The sequence below is a fragment of the Protopterus annectens genome, chromosome 7.part0 (assembly GCF_019279795.1).
Source record: "Protopterus annectens isolate FY-2018-M chromosome 7.part0, PAN1.0, whole genome shotgun sequence".
NCBI classification, from domain to species: Eukaryota; Metazoa; Chordata; order Ceratodontiformes; family Protopteridae; genus Protopterus; species Protopterus annectens.
The window spans coordinates 302,978,108-302,999,018 of NC_056739.1; the positions used below are offsets into that span (position 1 = coordinate 302,978,108).

General features: G+C 37.4%; 1 protein-coding gene across 1 annotated transcript in view; it reads left to right on the plus strand.

Moving 5' to 3' along the window:
- MFSD4A (major facilitator superfamily domain containing 4A) overlaps nt 1–20,911 on the plus strand; it is a 1,221,833-nt gene that overhangs the window by 904,132 nt on the left and 296,790 nt on the right. The window contains exon 6 of the mRNA XM_044076823.1: nt 19,168–19,341. Coding sequence (XP_043932758.1) covers nt 19,168–19,341 — 174 coding nt within the window. The remainder of the gene's footprint in view (nt 1–19,167; nt 19,342–20,911) is intronic.

The following is a 20,911-nucleotide window of genomic DNA, read 5'->3' on the forward strand; positions in this document are numbered from 1 at the left end:
ATTTACAGTGTGCACGCTGGTTGGATTAGCCAATCAGCATGCATGTTTCTTGGCTTTGCCGAGTTTCCATTGTATAATACTTAATTTTCAGTGGTTATTAAAAGATTATTTTACAGAAGATAAAAGTAGACAAGAAACTCTAATTATATAAATAATATATTAAAATCATTTTAAAAGTTTGTTTTTCAAATTTTAAATATAAAGCTTGGCTTTTTATTATTTTTCCAATTGCATATACTGAGAATATTTTGTTTTCTTTTAACTACTTTAATATGTTAAATCTGAAAAATAAGAATCTGATCTTCTGGCATCAGTTTTTAGATAAATAGAAATTATATTCCAAAGAATGTGTAATGAATAAATATGAAAATTATAAAAAATTATTGAATATAGAAATGTTTAGACAATTTATTAGTAATAAAACTGATTTAATACAACTATCAATGAAAAATAGTATCCCTATACTCATTAAAATTTTAGTTAACTTGGATAACAGTAGTTATGGAAAATGATTTTCATCAAAAATATATAAATTAATAAAAGTTACAAAAATCTATTATAAAACTAATTATTGGTATTATTTTACTTTGATACATATAATCCAAGCGAAGAAGATAAAAATGTGTTCTTAATGTCATCTAAGCAAATCACTCTTTCCTTACATTGGAGATTATTTACATGAAAGTTTTTACATAGAACATTTATTATACCACATAAAATTGAATTAATGTATAAAAAAGGCAACATGTTGGAGATGTAAATTACATGTAAAAGCTGATTGGGGCATATGTTCTTTGTAAGATAAAACCCTTTTGGAAAATATAGAATTAATATTATAAGCTATATTTAATGGGAGCATATGTTCTTTGTAAGATTATAAAACTCTTTTGGAATATATATAATTAATGTTATAAGTTACATATAATGATGAGTTATCTTGTCTGAATATTTGGTTTTATTTAATACAACAATTACTGTGACTGTCAACTGGAAGAATTATTCACTACTTTGGAGCATCTTAGCCATCACAAGTAAAGTCATCACTACAAATTGGAAGAAACATTCTGCTCCTAATTAAACCTTTTCAATATTGCTAACAATGCATGTTTATATGAAATAGCACGTATTAAAATGAGATCCAATAAATGTACCTCATATTATAATACTTGGTTAAAATTTAAAAACCTTCTAGATGAATTTAATTCTAATATCTAGAGTTGAAAATGAGGTAAAAATGTATTTCTGTTATTTATAGATTCTGCTGTAGATAGTTATTGTTGTCTTTCTATTGCGTGTTGTTTTAAATTTTACTAATTGTTGATTATATACTATGGTTCATTTTATATTTTTATCTTTACAATATTTAATAAAGAATTTTTAACACAAAATCTAAATATTGTAGTACATCCCCAGAGCTGGGAAATTCAGACCAGTTGTGTGTCATTTTTGAAATTCTGGTCTATAATGTATCAAAAGTTAATGAAAGGGTAAAGGCAAAAAAAATCTATAGATCAGATTTTGCAGCTGTCAAAGCTGAAACCGTACTGTGGGACTGGGGTTTTGTGATGAAATGTAAAACTATTTGTGAAAGTTGGGATATTTTTTATAGTCACATATATAGTGGATATAAAAAGTTACACACCACTGTTAAAATGCCAGGTTTTTGTGATATAAAAAATGGGACCCCAATAAATCATTTCAAAATTTTTCGCACCTTTAATGTAATCTATAACCTGTACAATTCAATTGAAAAACAAACAAATCTCTTAGGGGAAAAATAAAAAAAAGTACAATAAGCTGGTTGCATAAGTGTGCACACCCTTAAACTAATACTTTGTTGAAGCACGTATTGATTTAATTCCAACATTCAGCCTTCTTGGGTAGGAGTCTATCAGCATGGCACATCTTGACTTGGCAATATTTTCCCAGTCTTCCTTTCAAAAGTGCTCCACATCTGTCAGGTTGGTAGGGCATCTCTTGTACACAGCCATCTTCAGGTCACCCCACAGATTATCTATTGGATTTAGGTCTGGGCTCCTGCTGGGCCATTCCAAAAACTTGAATTTTCTTCTGGTCAAGCCATTCTTTTGTTGATTTGGATGTATGCTTGGGGTCATTGTGATGTTGAAAGGTGAAAGTCCTCTACCTTCAGCTTTCTAGCAGATGGCTGAAGATTTTTGGGCCAAAAGTGAGTGGTATTTGGAAATGTTCACAATTCCTTCCACCTTGACTAAACCCCCAGTTCCAGATGAAGACAAGCAATCCCAAAGCATGATACTGCCACCCCCATGCTTCACCATGGGGATGGTGTTCTTTTTGTGATGCAAAGTGTTGTTTCTGCACCAAAAGTACCTTTGGAATTGTGGCCAAAAAGTTCAACCTTGGTCTCATCAGACCATAACGCATTTTCCCCACATGCTTTTGGGAGACTTGATGTATTGTTTTGCATATTTTAGCCAGGCTTGGATGTTTTTCTGTGTAAGAAAAGGCTTCTGCCTTGCAACCCTTCCCCATAGCCCAGACATATGGAGAATATGGCAGATTGTTGTCACATGTAGTACATAACCAGCACTTGCCAGAAATTCATGCAACTCCTTCAGTGTTGCTGTAGGTCTTTTCGCAGCCTCCCTGATCAGTTTTGTCTTGTCATCAGTTTTGGAGGGACATCCAGTTCTTTGCAGTGTCACTGTTGTCCCATATTTTTTCCACTTTTTGATGACTTGTCTTCACTGTGTTCCATGGTATATCCACTGCTGTGGAAATTTTTTTGTATCCTTCTCCTGACTGATACCTTTCAGCAATGAGATCCCTTTGATGTTTTGTAAGCTCTCTGTGAACCATGGCTTTTGCTGTAGCAGGCAACTGAGTAAATGTCAGGAAAATCCTACTAGGACAGCTGAACTTTATTTGAGGTTAATCAGAGTCTCTTTAATTGATGGCAGGTGTGTACCCAAGAAGACTGAATGCTGTAATTAAATCAAAAGGTGCTTCAACAAAGTATTAGTTTAAGGTTGTGCACACTCATGCAACCAGCTTATTGTATGTTTTTTTTTTTTTTTTAATATTTTTCCCCCTAACAGATTTGTTTGTTTTTCAATTGAATTATACAGGTTATAGGTCACATTAAAGGTGGGAAAAGTTCTGAAATCATTTATTGTGGTTTCTTTTTTTATATCACAAAAACCTCACATTTTAACGGGAGTGTACACACTTTTTATATCCACTGTACAGTCTGATTGACTGTTTTGTTCCAACATGTACTTCTACAGGAATGAAACATTTTAGACCTCCCTGGTGGAGCAGAAAACTTGAATGAGTTAGAAGAAAAAAGGAAAAAATGTTCAGGTGTTGTAGGACTCCTCCAGCTATGATAAGACTGTTTATCATAACTACAAGAGATATTTTATAAGCTGGTTACCACTGTATTGGATAAAAATGGCTTCTTTAAACACTTAGAAGGCTTGTGGTATGGATGATGCCTCAAGCCTGATAGTAAGGTAGAGTTTGGGGTATATAACTGACCCTGATACCAGGGTTATTTTTTGTAGATCTTCCATAAATTACATTGTCCTTGATTTTCCACCAGATCTATCTTTCTATAAAGGAAAAAACATGAAAAAACATTAAATTTCACTGAAAATAACTCAGCAACTTGGTCAGATGGATTAAATGGTTATTATCTGAGAGGTATAAGGGACTGGTTGCATCCTTGTTTGGTGTATTTGTTTTATAAAACTGCAATTGAAGATTTTGTTCTAAACATTTAGAAAGAGGCAGTTACTCCAATATGTAAAAATCATCCTGGTTCTATCACTGGAGATTACAGACCAATCAGTTTGATGTGGAAACTGGGGAAATACTTTGGGAAGGTGCTAAGTTTATCATTTAAGCACATACTTAGTATCTCTGGTGATATGTATCAAGGATTCATATCTGGATGATCCAGCCTATATAACTTGAAAATTATTTATGAATATATAACAAACATATTGAATAAAGACCTAGCTGCAGATGTGGTTTACTTGGATCTGACAAAGGCCTTTGATTCAGTTCTACATTCTGTCTATATTGATATATTGGGTAGGGATAGACATGAATGTTTTCATAAAGAGATGAGTTATAATTTGGTTGGTAGGTCAGAAAAGTAGAGTCAAGATTAAGAATACATTTTCCAAATATGCATGCATTAAATGTGGTGTTCCCCATGGGTCAGTTTTTGGACCTCTGCAGTTTGGGTTGTTTGAGTGATTGCCCAACATCTAAACAAATCTGAGTAAATTTGCAGACAATTTAAAGATTGAAAGTACAATAAATGCAGTAGATCATCAGTCTTTGAAAAACTATTTAGATATTTTAATTGCATGGGTGCAACGTAAGGATATGAAATTTAATAATAAATGCTCAGTTATTCATTTTGCTGCTAGTAATAATAGTTATCCATATGGTTTGGATGAGACTATTTGCCTCTTGGTTAAACCACTCAAGGATGCAGGTGTAGTTGCTGATTTATCTCTTTCTTTTGATTCTCATGTAGATTGTGGTGTTAAGAAATGTGATAGATTAGTAAGTATTTTAGGACCTCTATATCTAGGGACAAGGTTGTTATGGTAAAGTTATTTTCTTCCAGATTTGCACCATGATAGAATATTGTGGCTCTCTTTATTTCTTGGGGATTTCACAGCTGATTAAGCTTGAGCATATTCAAAGAACATTTACCAAATATGTAGTTGGATGTGAATCTTTATCATTTACTATGCAACTTTATTCAGTGGATTATAGGCTGTTGAGGACTAATCTAATTTTGGTTCATAAGTGTTCTAAGGATGAAGTGCTTTCTGCAACATTAGGAGTTGGTTTCATTAACCATAGTTTAAATACTAGGAATAATAACTTATCAGTTCATTTACCTAGTGTTAATTCTAGATTGATGTTTTCATTTTTCCATTTTAGGGCTGGTAGATTATGAAGTACTCTAATAGATATTAGGTATGCAAGTAATTTACTAACATTTAAATATTTATTAAGACTTGTGGTTTAGAATTGTGTTATATGCAACAAGGTCTAAATTAAAGTAAGCCTTTAATTGGCCTTCCCACGCTATGGGCTTGAGTTTTGCCCCAAACAAAAGAACCCAACATTGCTTTTATATTACAGTTCTTTTGCTCATTGAAGAAGTATCACATCAGTTTAACAAGGTTTTATTTTGTGCTTTCAATAGTAATGTACAGGCTCTCAAGTGTCTGGTATCAAAATAAGGTAATTAATTATCTACTATCTAATTTTTTTCCTCAGTGCCCTAGGACTCTGAATAAATTACAAGAGGAAAGTTTGTGACTGTGCAGGCTAAGAAAATGATGATGAGCATCCTTGCTTTTGCCTCATGCTAATGGAAATGGTTGTCAAAAACTGAAGTGTTATTCTAGAAGCTGTAGGTCAGACACACCTACCTCTGACCCCTTTGATGCAAGTCTCAGCAAATGTTTGCCTTTCCATGACTTGCCAGAGGAGGGACCACAAAGTATTGTCAAAGGCATGGACATTTAATACAGTACAAATCTGAGAATAGTTGTGAAAGGACCCTGCACTTGATTTTCCTCCTACAAAGCCTATGTGGCTATTATAAATTAAATGAAAAGTCTTGTGCTTTAAATCTGTTTGCAAGAATTATTTTGGCATACATTTATGTATAACGAACTAAGTCCCAAAAAAACATTAAAAACAAGCAGAAGACCACCAAAAATCCAATAAACTCCTCCAGGGTGCTATCAATGAAAAGTTGTTCAATTATTTATTTGTGAACAAACCTTTAATACCAGTCATTTTTGGCATCCCAAAAGTTCACAAAACCCTCCACCCCCTAAAGTTCAGACCGATAGTAGCAGGAGCTGGTGGTATTACTGAACCGTTAGGAAAATTCATAGATTTAATCACAAAAAGTACAATTGAGTCGTTTAAACATATTTGTAAAGACTCCTGGGGGTTTCTTAGGAGCATTAACAATGACTTTTTCCATAAGACTAAGTATATGGTTACCATAGATGTAACGGACTTATTCCCCAGCATCCCTCACACTGTTGGGTTAGACTGGTTTAGCCAAATTTTAATAAAACACTCGGGCTTAAGTACAAATAATATTAACTTACTCATAGACTTCATGGAAATTATATTACACAACAACTTTATTTTTTTCAATGGAGAAATTTTTAAACAAAGAAAAGGCATGGCAATGGGCGCACCTTGTGCCTCGGCATACGCCAATATTGTTTTGTTCTTTTGGGAAGAGACATATATATTTTCAACATCATGGGGAAACAACATCACATACTACCAGAGATACCTGGATGACATTTGTATTCTCTGGGAAGGTAGTTATGCGGACCTCCAAGAATTTTTAATATATATCAACAACACCACAGATTTCTTAAAATTCACACAATATAAGTGAAAATAGAGTTAATTATTTGGATGTTTTACTTATTAAAAACATGGAAGATAATGTTTTTGAATCGACAATATACAGGAAAAGCACATTCTCGAACACATATTTGCATTATAACAGTGGACACCCTTACACACAAAAGAAAGGAATCATAAAGGGGCAATTTATTAGGGCATCTTGCATGTGTAGTACTGAGAGTCTCTTTGAAAAGGAATCTATGCTGTTGACTGAATTATTTCTCGAAAGAGGTTATCCTAAGAATCTTATTGAAAATATTTTTTTAGAAGTCAAGAACAAAAGAGTGGACACTTTTTTCCCACTGTTAGGCAAACCCATGACGCAAACCCCCACAGTGAATAATGCTGTTTACACTGAACAACAAAGAGCATTTATACATACTTTTAACAATGATTCATTAAAAGTAAAAAATACTATTTTAAAATACTGGCCAATACTTAGGTCCAGTGAAGAAACTGTTAAATGCTTACCCATAAAACCAACTTTTGTTAATATTAGAAATACTAACTTAAAAAATATGTTTGAAAAACAACAACATTATTATAGAAACAAGCATGAAATAAGACTTGGTACTTTTAAATGCAACAGTTGTAAACAATGTCCATACATTATGAATGGTAACAGCTATTATATTAAACAAAGAAATTTTAATGTTAAATCTGAGGCATACTATAACTGTGCATCCAAAGGAGTTATTTATTTAGGGGTATGCCAGACATGTGGGAGCTTCTATGTGGGAAAAACAGAAAGGACACTGCGTAAACGTATTTACGAGCATTTATATGACATCCAAAAAAGAAAAGACAACAATGCATTTTTCAAACACTCAGCAAGATGTCCCAACATGTCACTAAAATTTATAATACTAGAACAGGTACCTATAAACCCAAGAGGCGGAGACTGGGAATCTACACTAGAACAGCAAGAATTAATGTGGCAATTAAGACTAGATGCCTCTAGACCACCAGGGTTGAATGAGGCCATCAGTATCAGCTGTATTTTAAAATTAAGACGAGCAAAATTATAAATAATTGCTTTAATCAGTTTAAGTTTAGTGTCCACTGAATCCCATGTTAACCGTTGTATACTAGTATTTAACAGAGAACAGTACACAACCCGATACTAGGATTTATGTGCGGCCAAGACGCACACCCAGGTTATTATAATTGAAAGGGTTAAAACATTTATTCCTGTTCTTAGATTCAACCATGTTTATTTATTGTTTAAAGATTTTACATTATAAATATGATGTTTTATTTTATGTGAATTCACATTCAGTTAAATATAGGTGAAAGAGTTTTAATATTTGTAATATCTAGATAGTTTTAATATACTATTTTTGTTGTAATTTAATTAGTAGTTTAAGATCTACACATCCAAACGGATTTTAAAAATTTTTTATTTTAATTGTATTGAACTATCTATAAGTACCATTATTTTGGTCAAGATCTTATTTATTTCTTTGATTATATACATCTTCTAATAGTTATGAGGATGAAACGTTGTGCAGTGAAGTCTTGTATAGAAAATTTAAAGAGCACAGTGGAAAAACATTAAGTGGTATTAATCAATTAACTAATTATTTAATTAGTGATGAACCAAATTAAGCAATGTCTTGACTATATAAGTCACTTGAAGAGTTTGTGTGATTATCTTGAAAAAGCCTGACAGAGTCTCAGGCGAAAGCGCTTGTGGATATTCACTTTGAATTGTGTGTTTTTACAATAAATAGTTTCGTATTCATTCATTCATTCGTATTCCAGGAGGAGTTTATTGGATTCTTGGTGGTCTTCTGCTTGTGTTTTTATACATTTATGTATCAAAAGTAAAAGAAATGGGTCTTTGGTGAGTGGGGATATTTATTGTGGTTGAATAGGTTAATTAAAAGTGAGTCACACAAGCAGACATTGAATCATTTCTTTAAGAGACTATGGTATAGTCTGAAGTACTCATTTATCTGACTTGAGTGCATCAAATTATTTTAGACAGATTTGCAACTAAAGTAATTGGCTTTCATCTCATGTTGTGGAGTTATGTGAAGAAAGGGTAACACTGTAATGATATTGTGTGTTCTAGCTTTTATTGTAGCTTCCCAGCTTTCTCCAACCATGGGTTAATTAAAGTTTTCATTTTTGGTGATGCCCCCACTCTAGTGTGTTCTGTTATTTTACAATTAGATTTAAGTTAAGGACAGTTTTTAAGTGGATGGCATTTAAGTAATGTTTTATTTTGTTTGTTTAGTTTCTGTATGACAATAGGTGACGGTGTGGAGCAGTTTTCACACAAAATATATGTAATATTTTTTACAGTGATATGAGTTAATTTGTAAATGGCATACTGAAAGTGCCATTTGAGAAAGTAGTTTGTCTTTAAATATAACATGCAAATCAATGGAAAAGCCACCAAGCTCCAGAGCTTGATCCTTGGGGCTTTCAGAGCCGGCTTAACTTCTTAATTTGAACGTATTTACCCAATTGATCTATCTGTTGTGAGTTTAAGACAAAAGGGAAAGTATTATTACAGAGCATAAATAATTTGGCTTTTTTTGGCAAGAAATTAAAATAAAAAAGCGTAAGACTAATAATGTCCTTTACATATTATTCTGATGTCCATTTTTTTCATTGTGCAACTGAAAGCTTGCTACCTTGTTGTTGAAAACCAAGAGAGAAATGTATTTTGTATAGGGCACAACTTCTTACCTTGGTGTTTGCCATGAAATGAACAGGTATGTAACTTTTAGTAAGAAAATTTCACATCCTTTAATTGTGCTTCTTGGAAGGTTTGTGTGCATATTCATGTTTGTGTCTTACTGTATTGGGGCATTTGTCAGAAGAAGTCTGTTGTTAATATCCTTCAAAAACAATTTTGCAGTTCTAGAGCAGAGTTGTGACGGAAAGGAAAAGAATGCACTCAGACAACAGTTGCAGGACTTACTAGGTAAGACAGGGCAACATGAGTTGGTGTTGATAACAGGGCACCTGAATGCACATATTGGGACAGACAGGACAGTATACAAGGGCTGCCTAGGTCCACATGGGTGGGAAAACAGGAATAAATAGGGAAAGGCCATTCTAAACTTCTGTCTAGCAAATGACTTGATTGTGGCCAACACATGGTCAACCTGCATCTTGGGTAGACTCCCTCCTAGTAAGGAATGGGCATTGGAGTACAATCTGTGATTGCAAAGTCACCCCCCAGCGAAACTGTTGGCCACCAGCATGAACCACTGGTTGCTACAATCACCTGCAAGCAGTAGTCAGCGAATGCTCTAATGTCATCTCAGGAAGAAGAGGAAATGAGTGGAGTTGAAGAATGACAGACTCACTGTGTGAGGATTACAGAATAGATATGCAGCTGAGCCAGGTATGTAAATAAGGTATATAAAGAAAGCTGGTGATGGAATGCAAAAGCCAAGAAAGTCTTCAAAAGAAAGGAGGAGTGCAGGAAAAAGTGAGAGATAGAAAACATGGACTAGACTATGAAGAAATACTGCTTGGCTAGCAAAGAAGCTAAGAGAAAAGTTGGAATAGAGAAGGGCAAGGCATCAAAAGCACTCTATCAGTTCCTCAAAAGTGATTAGGTAAATGGCACAAATAAACTCCTTTCAGGTTGCAAGGCAATGAGAGAAAGATAAAAAAGACGGTCATCAGACATCCTTCATAAGTAATGCCAGCAACAACCAGTCCACAAGACATCAAGGGCAGATGGAAGGAGTATGTCTGGAACATCTGAAAAAAGAAAACCACACAGAAGATGTGCTGCCCCAGACACTGCCTAAAATGAAAGGAGAGGAGCCCACCCTAGAAGTAAGAACAACACTAAGGAAATTAATTAGGGAAAGCAGCATGCTTAAATGTGGTCAGGACAGATATGATCAAGATGTTGGGTGAGTTAGGGTAGAAATGGTTGCTGAATGTACTCTCAGCAGTAAGAAGAGAAAGATATATCCCAGAGGACTGGAGAATAAGTATATTAGTGCCAATGTTCAAGAACACAGGGGACATTCACAACTGTGGGCAGTATATAGGTATCACACTCATGTCACATTGCATGAAAGTTCTGAAGCAGGTGATTGATAAATGATCATGCATAGCAGTAGAAAACAAGGTGGGAGATAAGAGTTTGGTTTTAGATCAAGATGCAGCACAACCAACCCAATTCTTGCAGTGAGACAGATAGTTGAGAAGTTATAGATTAGGAAAGAGTTCAACTTGATATTCTTACACTTGGTAAAAGCATATAACAAGGTCCCATGAAAGATGATTTAGGCAGTCCTGCAGTGGGTCATAGTGCCAGAAACATTGGTAGAATTAGTGGAGGCTACATATAAGGAGCCAGTGACACAAGTGCAGTGTTCAGACTTGCGCAGAGGTTCCCAGTAGGATGGGCATGCTTCAGGGTTCAGCTTGAGCCCACTGCTGTTCACACTGGCGATGGACTACATTAGCAAACAGGTTGGAGGGGGACAGAACAACAAAGTCACTGCATGTAGATAATGTGCATACAGGCTATGAACTAGAACTTCAGCAAACATTAGGGGAATGGAATGCAATACTGAAGGCACATGGGATGAAACTGAGTACAGATAAGACTGCTATAATGTTAACAGATGGGGGAAATTTGAAGAAGATGAGAACCAAGTAAGAAGGCGAAATAGTGGAACAAGTTAAGAACTTCAAGTACTTGAAAGGAGTGGTTGAGGAGAAGAGAAATCTGAATCAGGAGATCAAAGATGTAATTAGAGGGGCTTCCAACTGGCACAGTTTATCAGGGGTAGTGTATGACAGACAAATATCAAAGAAGCTGAAAATTCAGCTGAGCTGTACAAAACAGGGGTGCAACCAGTACTATGTAAATACAGAAATCTGGTAGTGAAGGCAGAGCAGCTGAGGAAGTCAGAGATGATGGAGATGAAATGCCTGAGATGTGTGGTGGTATGCACACTGTGGACCAGATGAAGAAGTGAGGATATCGGAGCAGAATCTCAAGTAGCTCCAATTGCAGAAAAGATCAAGACGAACAGATAATGGTGGTTTAGACATGTGTAGGAAAGCAGCAACAATCTAGTGAAGAATATTTGGAATAGACAGGAAGAAGGCAAGAGGAAACATGAGCATTCAGCAAAGAGAAGGATGGATTGTGTGAGAGAACACTTGATACTGTCAGGCATGACCATCAAATAAGGTAGGAGTATGGAACTCAATCGAGACAGATGGTGTGAGTTGACTGCCTCTGATCCAGTGAGTTATGTAATAATTAAAAACAAAAATGTGTCATTTGGAGTGCTTCAATGGCACAGAGACATATCTGCTTATAGCTGCAGATACCTATGTTTGGGAGCAGATTTAGACAAATGAAAATCTATTTAGTTGGGAGAAGGATCAGGTGGTCCCAGTATGTCTCTCATTTGCTGGTAGGTGATCAGTATAGAAGTGTAGTATTTTATAGGCAACTGATACACTGAACATCCAAGTTTTACAGCTCAGCAGAAAGTACAGTTGTGTACACTTACCATAAATGTAGATGTTCAAGTGGATTCACTGTTGCAGTCATTACATTTGGGTAATCTGCTGGCAGGTTGCCCTTAGTTGGCCTGAATAACAAAGTCTTGGGTCCTGCATTGGTTGCTGTCTCCTCTTCCAAGACATCAGGTCGTCAGGGGTATAAAACATGCAGCCGATGCCATTTTAATCAGTTTTTCTTGCCCCAGATGTCAGGTGCCCCCCAAATGGGGAGCAAAAATATATATATAAACTGTAAATATATAAATGCACCTTAGAAACATAAAATTTACCTTCAATTAAAAGCAAATACATCACAAAGGCTTTTGAGTATAGTGAAGGAAAGAAAAGGTATAGAAAGGGAGGCTGGTGGGTGAGTAACCCAGACTGCAACAGTGAATACACTTGAACATCTACATTTATAGTAAGTGTACACAACTGTACTATGTTCTTCGTGTTTCACTGTTGCAGTCATTACATTTGGGTAGAATCCCAAGGCTATGGATGGGAGGATGGAACTAAACAGCATTAGGAGCAGTTATAAGACCCTGCAGGACTGCAGTGGCAAAGCCTGCCCTGGACTTAGAGAAGAGAAGAAAATGATAATGCTTTGTGAACGTATGAACTGAGCTCCAAGTAGCAGCTTCTAGAATGTCTCTGGTAGGGACCCCTCTGAGAAAAGCTGCTGAAGTAGAGGCAGCCCTGGTGGAATGGGATCTGATCCCCTTGGGCACAGGTTTACCATGGTGCAGGTAGCAGAAACAAATGCAATGGCTTATCCACTTAGAAATAGTCTGCTTTGATATACCCTTCCCCTCTGATCCTGCAGCAAATGCTACCAGCAGTTGCTCAGACTTTCTTAGAGATTTTGTCCTGTTTAAGTAGAATCTTAGTTGTCTGTGTACATCCAGTGAATGCAGAATCCACTCCCTCTTGTTCTGCGGATTTGAGAAAAAAGTTGGCAGGTGAATGGTCTGGTTAAGAGCCACACTGGATACCACCTTAGGCATAAAAGAAGGATTGGTCCTGAGGGCCACCCTGTCCGGGTAAAAAATAATGAAAGGCTCCACTGCCATGAGAGCATATAGTTCTGAAACCCTTCTAGCTGAAGTGACTGCCAAAAGAAAAGCTGTCTTCCAAGAAAGAAATTTTATATCCGCAGTAGCTGCTGGTTCAAAAGGAAGCAGTGTGAGTTTTTCCAGCACAAAATTGAGGTCCCGTTGGTGCTCTCCTGGGGGGTTTTAAATTTTTGGCCCCTCTGATATACTGTTTTAGCAGTGGATGAGAAAAGAGGGAAAGCTCTGTGTTGTAATGAGCTGAGATGGCAGAGGCATGGATTTTTATTGATGAAAAAGATAGGCCCCTGTCAAGCATCTCAGTTAAATATTGTAAAATTTGAGGAATATTGGGCTTTACTGTGTCTATTCCTTGTGCTTGGTTCCAAGCACATAATCTCTTCCATTTATCAGCATAAGATTTTCTAGTACTAGGCCTTCTGGCTTCCAAAATGATATCCATCACAGGTTTACTGAGAGATGTGGTTTGAATAATTGGTTGATTAGCCATGCTGCAAGATTCAGAGTTTGGAGCCGAGTGTGGAGAATTTGATAGTTCTGCTGAGACAACAGATGAGGTGTTTGAGGCAGGTACCATGGAGGAAGGTGCGACATATTCCTTAGGAGCGGGTACCAGTGTTGGTGAGGCCAGTCCGGAGCAATTAGAATCATTTTTGGTTTTTCCTGTCTGACTTTTAGTAAGACCTTGGAGAGTAGAGGCAGAGGGGGAAAGTCATAGACTGATAGGTTTTTCCAGCTGAAGGATAGAGCATCCACTTTCCATGCTTTTTTGTGATGAGTTCTTGTGCAGAATTTGTCCAACTGATAGTTTTGGGGAGAGGCAAATAGATCTGTCTGGGCTCCCCCATTTCTGTGTTAACATGCTGAAGATTTGTGGATCCAGTTTCCAATCGTGTGGGTCCATAAGATTTCTGCTTAGGTCATCTGCCAGAGTATTTTGCTTTCCTGGCAGGAATTGAGCTTGAAGATGTATTTGGTAAGTCAAGGCTGTGTTCCACAAGGCCATGGCTAGTCTACAAAGGGGGTAGGAATGGGTACCCAACTGCTTGTTTATGTACCACATAACTGTGGTGTTGTCCATCTTTATCAGTAGTTGTCCTGGATGACGTAAGTCCTTCAAGGCTGTCAGAGCATTCTGAACAGCTAGCATTTCTTTCTGGTTGATATGTAGATGCATTTTGTTTGGGCTCCATTTGCCCTGAATGCAACTCCCTGCCAGGTGGGGCCCCCAAGCATAGTCTGATGCATCTGTAGTTAGGATTTGGGTGGCAGGAGGTAGAGTGAATGACAGTCCCTTGTTCTGGTGACATGTCTCTGCCCACCAAAGAAACTCCTGTTGTAGGCAGGGAATGAGAGGAATCATTGTTTCCAGGCTGTGACAATTTTGACTCCATAAGTGTTTTAGGTACCATTGAAGTTTCCTCATATGCAGTCTCACATATGGAATTAGTAGAATGCAGGATGCCATGAACCCCAAAGCCTGCAGAATTTGTCTTGCAGATAACTGGGTTTTTGTTGCCATTTGTTTGAAGTATGTTGTCAATTGCATTTGTTTGTCTGGCGTGAGGTAAGCCATCTGGGCAGTTGTATTCAAGCTTGCACCCAAGAATGTAATTATTTGAGAGGGTATCCGTTGTGGTTTCTTTTCATTTATGGTGTACCCTAGGCATGCTAGAAGCTTTTTTTTTTTTTTTTTACAAACGCCAGATGTTGAAGAAGTGTGTCCTTGTCCTCTGCCTGAATGAGACAATCGCCCAGATAAGGATAAATTTTAATGTTTCTTTGTCTGCAGAATGCAATTACTGGTGCCAGGCACTTTGCAAAGACCCTGGGTGCAGTAGATAAGCCAAAGGGCAGTGCAGAAAATTGGTAATGCAAAAAACCTGCTTTGAAGCGAAGGTATCTTCTGCAAGATTCCCTTACTGGGATATGCAGGTATGCCTCTTTTAAGTCCAGATTTACCAAAGTACAGTTTGTACTTTGTCAAAGTGCTTTATCTTCCATTTTCTTTAAAACCTCTTCTGCCTTATTACCAAACAGACTATCATGCTGTAAAGGGGCATCCAACAATTTAGCTTTAACATGATCAGACAGATTTTGCTCCTTCAGCCAGGCATGCCTTCTTATCACAGATCCTGCAAGAGGCCTCCAAGGAATAAAAACCACATTGCAAAGTATGCTTTCCAACCTGTTCTGCTGAATGCAATAAATCCTGTAACTCTTTATTTTCCACACAATCAGAAGTCAACATCATTTTCTGTTTCAGTAAGCCCATAACATGCTGTTGATATTTAAGCATATGAAACTGGCAGTTTAAAGCCCTGATTGCCAAGGTTGCAGATGTATAAACCTTTTTACCCCATCTATCCAGCGCCCTGGAATCTCTATCAGAAGGGGTAGTATTTTTGGCTGTAGAAGCCTTAACACCCTTCGGACTCTGAGAAACAGTCTCAGGATCAGCAGCAGGATTTTTGAAAAGATATTTGTGGGAGTCAGGAACCCTGTAATATCCGTCTGGCTTACTAGGAGCCAGAGGCAGGGAATCAGGAGCCATGCTTGATTCCGAGAACACATCATCAACAATGTCTAATACAGGAGGTATTGCCAAAGGCCTATGCTGAGGAAGAAGAAGGAAATCCCTAAGCCTCTATTTTGATTCCGAGAAGTCCTGGCTCACTCAGTGAAAATATTCCCTTAAAGTATGCAAAGTCTCCCAAAAGAGTAATCCTCAGGAGGAGATGCAGATGGGATGGATTCCTCTGCATCGGAATACTCATAAGGTGGAATAGAAAATTCCTGATCAGAAGAGGGATCAGAAGAAATGGAAACCTGATCTGAAGATTCATAATCAGTGCCTTGCCTAGGCCTCTTAGTGGGGGGGTTGGGAACCCCTGATCAAGGTAATTAAATCCTCAGCCATTTTGATCATTTGTTTTTTAGGCATAAGGGCCTGACCATGTGGCTCATATGTTGGGTTTTTAGACATAAGTAATTTTTGACCTTGCTTTTGTTGATGGCGTCGGTTTAATATTAAAATGTTGAGGCCTGAAAACACACTCAGAAGCCGGTGCCTGCTCAGAGGCTCCAGACCCATCCAAGGGAGAGACATCCGCAGGTTCAATACTTTGTGAATACCGTGGCATACCGGACTCTGAATGGGTCTCGGTAGAGGTCTGCGACTCAAAAGTAATGGGTATCAGGGGCTGCAAATGCACCTTACTGAGTACCGGCGACCCAGTGACTGGCTTAGGAGAAGCTTCTTCATCGGTTTTGGACCTCGATGATCTGTCTCTGTCTTTTTCCTTGCGTTTTTTGTGAACTCCGGTAGTCGGATTGCTAACCGACTACATTTTAGGGTAGTTAAATCTTGAACCAAAATATTTAGAAGCAAAAATATACCAACGCTTAATAGTGAATTGGTTAACTTTAGCACAAAACTGACAGCAAGGCACGTTGTGATCAGGACCTAGGCAAGGAAATACAGTACAAATGAAAATCCTTATGAGGTATTTGCTTCCGACAAGTAATACAATTATTAACTTTTACTGACATCGGTAAGGAGCAAGAAAAAGTTTCCCCAACGGGGTACTTAGCTTTAGTTTGAAGACTTCGGTTCTGAAACTCAAAAACGAAAATTTCAGGAGTCGGCCGACCGGCACATGCGAACTGCTTCTGCTTCGGGCACCACGCAGCAAGAAAGACTGATTAAAATGGCATCAGCTGCATGTTTTATACCCCTGACGACCTGACATCATGGAAGAGGAGACCGCAACTGACGCAGGACCCAAGACTTTGTTATTCAGGCCGACTGAGGGCAACCTGCCAGCAGATTACCCAAATGTAATGACTGCAACAGTGAAACACGAAGAACATCCTAGGAATATACATTTTGTGGGAGGCTGGATTATGAGCTTTGTGACAGCATGTGCATTTGAAGCACTGAAAGAATAAAATGAAGAAAGCAAATAACTGAAAATTGCAAAGAAGGGTTGTCTGTTGTCTTCTTTGAAACCACCCACATAACCTATTGATCACATTTGTTGTGGTAAAATGTTTCCAAATCCATCTTCTTTGTTCATGTTTAGAAAGATAAATTTTGGGGGGATATGTTGACTAATCTTCGAGGTAAAGGAAAGAGAGACTGCTCCTGTAGTGCTATAGTTGTCTGTTGGCACAGAGAAGAGCTCCCATCTTCAAATATAGTGACACAGAGAATCTGGACAGCTCCATGGATAGGCTGTGTTTGATCATATGGGCATTTATTTAACACATTAGTGCATACATTTAGCAAGTCAGACTGTGGGTGCCACTGATTAAGGATGTGGCAGAAGAAAGATAACTGTCTTATGAGGTGAATATTTGACAGAAGTGGCGAAGTGTTTAAAGGACTATAGTTTTTATAGGTGCTAAATGATTAAGACAGATGGATTGTTTAGGATGCGACAGGTAACAAGACAACCTTGATAAATAAGTCAAGTACGACCATTATTGGTTCATTTTTGGTGTAATGAAGTGAAATTTACTAACAGAGTAGCTCTCCAAATGCAAGTCCCTCCTGCATTGAACAGAATGACAAGAAGCCTGCATATTATAACTGAAAAACTGTTTATGTCAAGTGCAGTGGTGCAGTGTTTAGCATTGTCACCTCACAGCAAGAGGTTCTCTGGTTCATTCTCGGCTGGGGTACCTTCTGTGTGGAGTCTGCATGTCATCCCTGCATTTACATGGGTTTCCTCAGGGTGCTCCAGTTTCCTCCCCACACTTCAAAGACATGCGTGTGGAGCGTTTCTCCCAGGGCCTTCTCTGAAAATGGGCTCTGTCCCAGTCTGACTTTCCTGGTAAACAGATGTCAGATAAATACAAGAGGGAGTGAGTATCATAAAGCTAAACCTAAGTAATTAAAGACCAGCAATGCAAGGGTGATAATTTCCCAATTTTTATATACATTTATATGTTCATCTTGGAGATTGTCAGGGTGTGACCAGAAGTAAATTGTTTTGATGCATTGATTACACATCATCTTCATCAACAAGTTGTGAAACATGAAAGTTTGCACAAAGTGAACTGCAGTGAAGCAAGCATGTTATTGAAGTACACAACAAATCAAGCACTGAGGGTTTAAATCTTTTATTTTGTAATTAGTTTCACAAAGTTAGTGAAATTACTTGTTATACTTGATGTAAATAGCTTAGGATGCGTGGGAATGGAACACAGGTTTATTTTATGCATTTATTTCAATTTGTGAATTGGGACTTTTTCATTAAGTGAATTTCATTTTTAATTCATCGCTGAACTTCTATCACTGGGACACACTGAAGAATCTGTCATCAATGGTATTCTGTCAGTACCTTTATTCAGTGTCTTCTAGTGAGATGAATACTTAAATATACAATCCCACCTCATTTGAAGACCCTGATTAGTCTACAGCATTACCGAAATATATGTGGGGCACATCAGCAGAAAGTGATTTCTTGAGGGTGATAAAACAGGGCTGAGACCTCGAGTTTGTGTTATAAATTGTGATAAAATATAAAATGATTTCAGTCATAGCTCTTAGTGCAAGAAATCTGGACAAAGCCCAACAAAATGGGGGGACAAAGGCCCCAAAATAGGGACAGATTTTAAATGTTGCTCTTATAAGCTTAGATGTTTGCTAGAGTAACAGGGTTTTTATTAACGTACATTTTCTGATATATTTGAAGTCTAAAACTCAGATGCAGTTCATTATTTGGTGACTTCATTCCTCAGATAATCCCTGTGATTTGGCAGAAAACCACAAATTTTATGAAGAACAGACCAAGCATATGAGGCAAAAATCTGGGCATTCTGTGAAAATATGGACAGTTGAGCTGTATGATTTCAGTGTTCTCCAAGTCATAAATGTGCTAAGAATTCTACCAGTTTAGAGAATTATTTAATAGCAGGCCCTGGTGACAAATAAGCAAATATTTTTCAGTGAGACAGATATCTGCTACATGAAGCACAGGAAAGAAATCCAGTAAGAAAGCTGAGTGAGTGTAGTAATAAAAGAAAGTACTGAGTTTTAATGAAGCGTGAATTCCTGTTGATCCCATGCTACAGTACAACTGTTACACTGATGACTGAATTCATTGAATGACTTTTTTTCTTTTAGGGAGCATATTCTGCATTTGTGTACACATATGCTGTAGAACAACCCCTTTCCATAGCGCACAAAGAAGCTGGTTACCTTCCTAGTCTGTTCTGGGCCTTCATCATGATAGGAAGACTCGTATCGATTCCCGTGTCCTTCAGACTGAGACCTTCCATCATGGTCTTTATCAACATGGTAACTTTCAGTCATTTACAAGTGCTTTTTAATTATGACTTATTTCTTAAAAAGATGTCTCCTCCAAATAGTTTAGATATTTTACTGGAGACCTGGTAACATTTGTAACAGGAAAAAATAAATAAATGTATGACACACAACAAAGATCTGACAGAAACTGTATTTCCAGATGTTTAGGTCATTACTGTTGCATGTAATGTAATGTAGCTGTTAGAAAACCAGTGCTATGCAGTAATGCCTGACTGTTTAATTACACCTGGATTTGGGTTACATTATTAAAGTGCCATTAGTTGTTTGTGTGAGAGTCTGGATACTGATGCACTACATGGATGAATATAAGCAGGCTTCTGTACAAGCCATTTCATAGACTCCCTCCTACATTCTTCAGAATCAAAAGTTACAGCTTACGTATGATTACCTGCCTTTACTGTAAAACATGCAGTCAGTCTGGTATGGTTAGTAGCCCAGGTTTGCATTACAGTCGGGGTAAAAAGATGGAATGATATGTGTGCAGTGTTTTCTGTAGAAGGAGATTGTGATGCAGAGAAGAAGAAACTTCTTTCCAAGTGTAAGCTTATATCATTCTTGTGTCTTCATAAATGTGAGCAAAACATTAAACATTGATTATTAAGGCCATGCAACTGGACATATAACCCAATATTTCATACTGCACTGTCTTGTATGATAACAGATCTCTTGACTGTGGTGGAAAAAAATGTATGTGAGGCCATTGGTGTGGTAAGAAACTGGATTATACATTTTATAGTTGATGAACCATCTTTATTTTTGAAATAAGAGTTAGTTGAAACATAGTCACCATTTTTAAGGCCAGCACTGTAAAACAGCCATAACTCATTAAGACACTGAAAAATAGTTTGTAAAGACTTTTAACCAGCAAGTGGGAATCATGCTGCTTCACAACTGGTCTATCTAGTCTGTAACTATTTTTTGGATTACACAGTCCTGTTACCTAAAAGCTTGCATTCAGTAGTTAATGTGTGGAGCAGGGTTGGGGGAGGGTACACTTTCTATTCCCAAAAAGCTGTTTTTGGATCACATTTGTCTGCATGCTTTGAGTAGCCAGATTAGCATTACTAAGCTGTCCTACAAAAGGGCCTGCAGATTTGAATTATAGTATAGCTCAGTGGTTATTACTGGGCCACATGTTACACAGTGTAGATCAAATGCTGAATATGGACTTTAACAGCAGATAGTGCTTGATTGCCTATTTCTCTACATCCTGGATAAGTTGCAGATCCTAGCTGACAGAGACCTGAATTCTTCCTATCCCCAGTAGCCCTGCCCTTTCTTTCCCATGCATTCTTCTGTTCTGTCACTGCATCCAAAACCATATGTTGCAAACTGAGCATAGATGTGCTAGTGATCCATTCAGCTTGTTTCCTGTAGCAACAGTGACTTAGATCTGGCAGTGGTTTCTAGGCCGGAGAAGCAGTTGAGGTACAGGACTGTAAAATGCGAATGGTTGTTTTTCTGTTCCCCCAGAAATAGTGTTTAGGCAAGACTTGCTGCAAGGGAAGCATTTGTTGTTAAGTTTTGAGGTCCAGCTGTA